The following is a 5,077-nucleotide window of genomic DNA, read 5'->3' as shown; positions in this document are numbered from 1 at the left end:
TTGCAGCCCAGATGAAGATTTGCTGTCATTTTGACCAATCATGTGCTGACATTTCTTCAAATCTGAGCTTGAGCAAGCATATTGCGAGTGTGACTGACTACCACGCGTTCAGTAAGTGTCTATGACAAATGAGCTTGATTTCATATCATAATGAGGCGTTTTAATGGACGCTTAATGGCAGATGTGCCTTTAGTTTTAATCCAGATAAAGAGACTGTTAAGCCTGATGCAGTCAGATGTGTGTGTCAGCTTAGTGTTCGGTTTGCAGCAGCAAAAAAAAAAAAGACACTTCTTGTCTCATTTGTCAGAAATGCAAATTAGCAGAGGACGGTTCCACACTTACAGTCACCATACATGCAGATCTGAAGGGTTTTTCAGTCTGCATCTTAAGACCGCTCTGCCAGAACAAAGACGACTCTGCCTCTTGTCTGTGTCTCACCCTTCTTCTCTGTTAGATGTGCCATTGTCCGTTCTTTTGCTTGGTCTGAGCTGTGCAGCGTTGGGGCAGCAGTTGTGATCTTGCCTGACATGCTATCATCAAAATACAACTTTGTTCCTTGGCAGCTTACACCCCATCAGTATGCCAGCTGTAATCTCTGCCATTGTTTTTTTTTTCTTCTTCTTCTCCTGAATTCAAAACATGGGAGACACTGATACATGGAGCCTCGGGGCAGCAAGGCTCCCAGGATCAGAGCATCTTTGAAAAACTGCACACTTGCAGCAGGCATATCAGACATGGCTCAGGTCACTGATAAAATGCTCCTGTCAGCCCCCAGTAAAGTGTGTGTGTGTGTGTGTGTGTGTGTGTGTGTGTGCCTGCATGTATGTATTTGAGTCAGTTCGAGAGAACACTGCTTTCATGCTGATAAGCTGTAAATTAACTGGCTCTAAAGCTGGCTGATAAAACCTTGTGCCTCAGAAAGTATTAAAATATTGGTATTCCTCCCTTCTCTCTCTTTCAGCGCACATTTCAGGTTACTGAGAGAAAAAAAGAAATCTGAATATTCTTCCTTTTGTATGCAAATTCAATCAAGAACACATAAAAGAAAGGGAGGTCTTACGGGTCCAGCAGAATATTTAGCATTAACATTATAAGAAAGGACGGGAATTTGACAGAAGAAAAACGGTTTCACGGTGCCACTGAAAATTGAGGTGCTGAAGTGAAACTTAATGCGATTGTACCGGAGCCAAATTAGCTGTCCCTATCACAAAGAGCGTCAATTTCAGCCGCCTTCGCTTATTTTATAATCTCCTTTGCTTTAACCCAAGCGGTCATTTGCATACAAAAGGCGAGTAATCCCCTATAATCTCACAAAACACGTACATTTTCTCAGCCTCCTTCCTTTATTCTTAACATTCAGGATTATAATTGCACTTGAGTTTATATCTCTGCAAGATAATTACCCTGATGATATTAAAAGAAGAATGCTGTATTGTCTCTGCAGCTTTGCTCAGTCTCTGTTTCCCCTCAGACAGAGTTCCGAGATGTCCTTGGGCTGTGTTGCGGTCCTGACACCTCCAGGACATCCCGTCTCTGGTCTCCGGCTCTCGGTCCCGCCGCTCTCACCCTGCCTTGACCGCCCCTCTCGCTTTCCGACAGCAAGTTATCATCGGACCGGTCTCTGTGCATCTCCTGCATGCTTTCCTCATACGTGGGCAAATATTTCACCTCGTCGTAGGCTGGCAGGTTCGGGGAGGCGAAATCCCCGAGGCTGCACTCCGGGTACCGGTCCAACAGGGAGTCCTGGGACGCCGATGCGTGCCCGTGAAAGAGGGAGGGCTCCTCGCTGCGGTCATGGTGCGGGTGCCGGCGGGGCCGCGGGCAGATGATCCGCTGGATGAAGTAGCCCATGGCAAAAAGCAGCAACAGGATCAGGATGCCCGACAGCTTCCGCGTAAACCAGCCTACGTTGTCGAAGAAAATGTGGATGGGGAGCTTGCAGCAGCGCACCGTGGAGCTGGCGCTGCCGTTCCCGGTGACGATGGGCGGACAGCACTGCTGGCCGTCGCCGCACTGGACCTCGCCGCAGCTCCGGAGGGCTTGACAAGCGGAGAGCAGACATGCCGACAGAAAGGTGCCCGTGGTCCCGCGCGTTGTCCTGCCGCCGCGCGGCACACGGGGCATCATCTCTGGATCTCCCGGGACGGAAAGCAATGCGCGTGTTGCGGCCGCCGTGCGTGCGATGTTGTAATGTTTTAAGTCCGCTCAGGTGCTACAGGTCTGCCTCTCTCTCCAGCTGTGCGCTCATCACCCGCTCTCACAGCCACTGCAGCGCGGAGCGGGACGGCAGGTGCCCCCCGCTGAGGACGACCTGTCTGCTGTGGTTTGGGCGATAGGAGTGGAGCAACATCAGTGCCTGGAGGGAGCAGTGATGAGAATCATGAATAATCTTACATCATTATCATGCGAAGACATTTCTGTCTGTTTCCTAGCATGTCCTTGCACCAGTGCAACCCACATACTGTCCCATCACTTGGCACTGTCTCACCTGAACTGTCCTCCTCAGGAGACTTGTGACCCCAGCTATCTCACATGAACAACCTCCCCTCAGATGACTGCAGTGTTTGCTGCAGAGCTCCATGATTTGTGCTGTTTGGGAAAATTCATGTATCGGGAATCCTGTACATGTAGGAGGGGTGACAACCACAGATGAGAGAGTGAGCAATCATTGTGCTTGGATAGACTGTGAAATCAGACTAGGCTTCATTCTGCAGTGCTTGAGGAAATATCGAGATCCTTTACATAAATAAAAGCATCAATACTCCAACATAGAAACACTTAATTACAAGTAAATGTCACTTACGTAAAAGTGTGATTATTATTAGTAAAATGCATTTAAAGTATCAAAAGTAAACATAATCATAATGCAGTTAAATAGGCCAGGTGAGCGTTTAAACAAAGTATATCATATTATTAGATTGCAATGACTCATGCATTCAATTTTAAGTAGCATTTTGCAGTTGTAGTACGCTGAGGGGAGCTAATTTCAACTATTTTATGTACTGGTTGGTAGTTAGAGCTGTCACACTGCCTCATGAGATCACATGTTTTGCATGGAAAATCCTAATCTTTAAAGTAGCCTAAGTAAACGAAAGCTGTCAGATAAGTGTAGTGGAGTGAAAAGTATGTCTCCCTCTTAATTGCAAAGGGGCAGAAGTAGTATAATGTGGCACAAAATAGAAATACACGTATGTCATGTACCTCAAATTTGCACTTAAGTACAGTACTTAAGTGGTGGGGGCCTGTAACCCTCTAAAGGATCCCTGCAAGTTCCAAGACCCCTACTTTATGACTCGTCGCCCCCCAAAAAGCTGGGCTGTGCTTTGAACTTGCACCTTTACTGAATCCTGCATGGACAAAGTAACCAGTAACGGGTGAATGCCCCTGACATAAGGCGCCAATAGATCTACCCCTCTCATAAAAAATGAATAGTTCTTGCAATGTGGGCTGTAATGGCCCCCCATTAGAAGAGTGTCTGGATTCACATTAGTCCAGCATCACCCGAGAGGATCATGTGTCTGCAGCATTGAAGAACATAACCATAAAACTAAATCTCCAGTTTAAACGACACTCTCCTCGCCCCAACGTGTTAATTTACACTAAAGATGTCCCTTTGGATAGCATCCAAGAATGACAGACGGCCCAGGAAGCTGCTCTACAAGTACTGAATATTAACAGATTAATTTAACCAGTCTGCATGTTCTATTGCAGTGAAACAGTGACTGCATGAATAATATTCTACAGTGGTTGCACAGAGTGACCAAGGTCACTTTCAAAGCCTTATGCCCTTATTGGATTTGAAAGGATTACAGCCTCTTTTCCTCAGAGAATAGGACTTATGATATTAAGACAGCCCAAAGAAGACTATAGCCTGTTAGTATATTTTAAATACAGGGGACCTTAGTGATGAGATATGGCATCCGCAGTCTTTTGTCAAGCCTTCATGGTGAAAATCATACGGCGGATCCTTTTAAATTACAGGAACATTTCACCCCTCCTGTCTTCATGTTACTCTTTGTCACTAATAGCCAGTCTGTATTCCTAATGCACAAGACAGCAAATCTAATTACTGGAGCATTATGACGTGAAATTCAGTAGAAGGGTAACATCATGCAGCCTAATTTATGCAGCATCGTATTTCTTTCTGTAATCTGCCTCGATTCGGGAAACATGATCGCAGGGCTCCCTTCTGCCCAAATAAACAAATACACAATCAATAGTCTGTGGACAGCTCTGAGAGAAACCCTTCTCAGTCGCTTTGTTTTGAGGGCTTTCCCAGCACTTCTGCTATTCTGCTGCTCCGTGGGCTCTTATTGACATGTATTGGGAACAGCTGCTATTTTTGATCGCAGCTTTCGCTCTCTGGAAAGTAGAATAATGCTGCAGTCTCCACATTATGAAGGTGAACTTGAAATCATTTGGTTGCTTAATCCTCCCTGAATCCAACCCATGTAGGCAATCATGAAGAGGAGAAATAAGGTGATCAAGACTTAATTCACCCTGAAGAGTATGAACGAGAGTACATGACATGAAGTCATTTTTCCATTGCTAACGTCTGTTTTTCTCAGGGACTCGGTGACAACATATTAGAACCCAATCCTTTCCGTTTCCCCTCTTGTTTGTCTTCTTTCTCGAACTATTTCTCCACCTCGAGTCTGTTTCTGACCCACCACATCCTGCCTCTTTTTCCCTCTTTCCCTGAAATCCCACCACAAAGTGCTCTTCTCGTGTGAGCAAGATTGATTGAATAAATTCTCTTTTTATCTCTTTTGCCCCCTCTCCTTCTCGTTCTCTGTCCGTCCAGGAGCGGCTCTCAGCAAACACATCAAACTAATTAGAGGCCAACTACATCCCAGAGGAAACAGAGAAGGACAAGTGTTCTTTGCATGGTATATTTACAGAAAGCGGAACGTTTCTGTGCTCTAACAGCCACGGGACTCGAGCACAGATGTGGAAGGAGGATTGCGATGAAGCAGTGAGAAGCATACACACAACAAATCTGTTGACACCAGCAAACACAAAGGCAGCTTTGCTCCTGTTGCATTAACCGACGCAATGACTTGAAGCTGCAGCCTCC

General features: G+C 45.9%; 1 protein-coding gene across 1 annotated transcript; it reads right to left on the bottom strand.

The window, feature by feature from the left end:
- Positions 1-1,324: 1,324 nt before the first annotated feature.
- c15h3orf80 (chromosome 15 C3orf80 homolog) lies at positions 1,325-2,414 on the bottom strand. The gene has a single exon (XM_076734682.1). It carries the CDS (start codon positions 2,125-2,127, stop codon positions 1,468-1,470), a length of 660 nt encoding a protein of 219 aa, XP_076590797.1. The 5' UTR covers positions 2,128-2,414; the 3' UTR covers positions 1,325-1,467.
- Positions 2,415-5,077: the final 2,663 nt, after the last annotated feature.

Source organism: Chaetodon auriga, chromosome 7 (assembly GCF_051107435.1).
Source record: "Chaetodon auriga isolate fChaAug3 chromosome 7, fChaAug3.hap1, whole genome shotgun sequence".
NCBI lineage: Eukaryota > Metazoa > Chordata > Actinopteri > Chaetodontiformes > Chaetodontidae > Chaetodon > Chaetodon auriga.
Note: the sequence above shows the minus strand (reverse complement) of the source record. Positions and strands in the feature narration are given on the sequence as shown.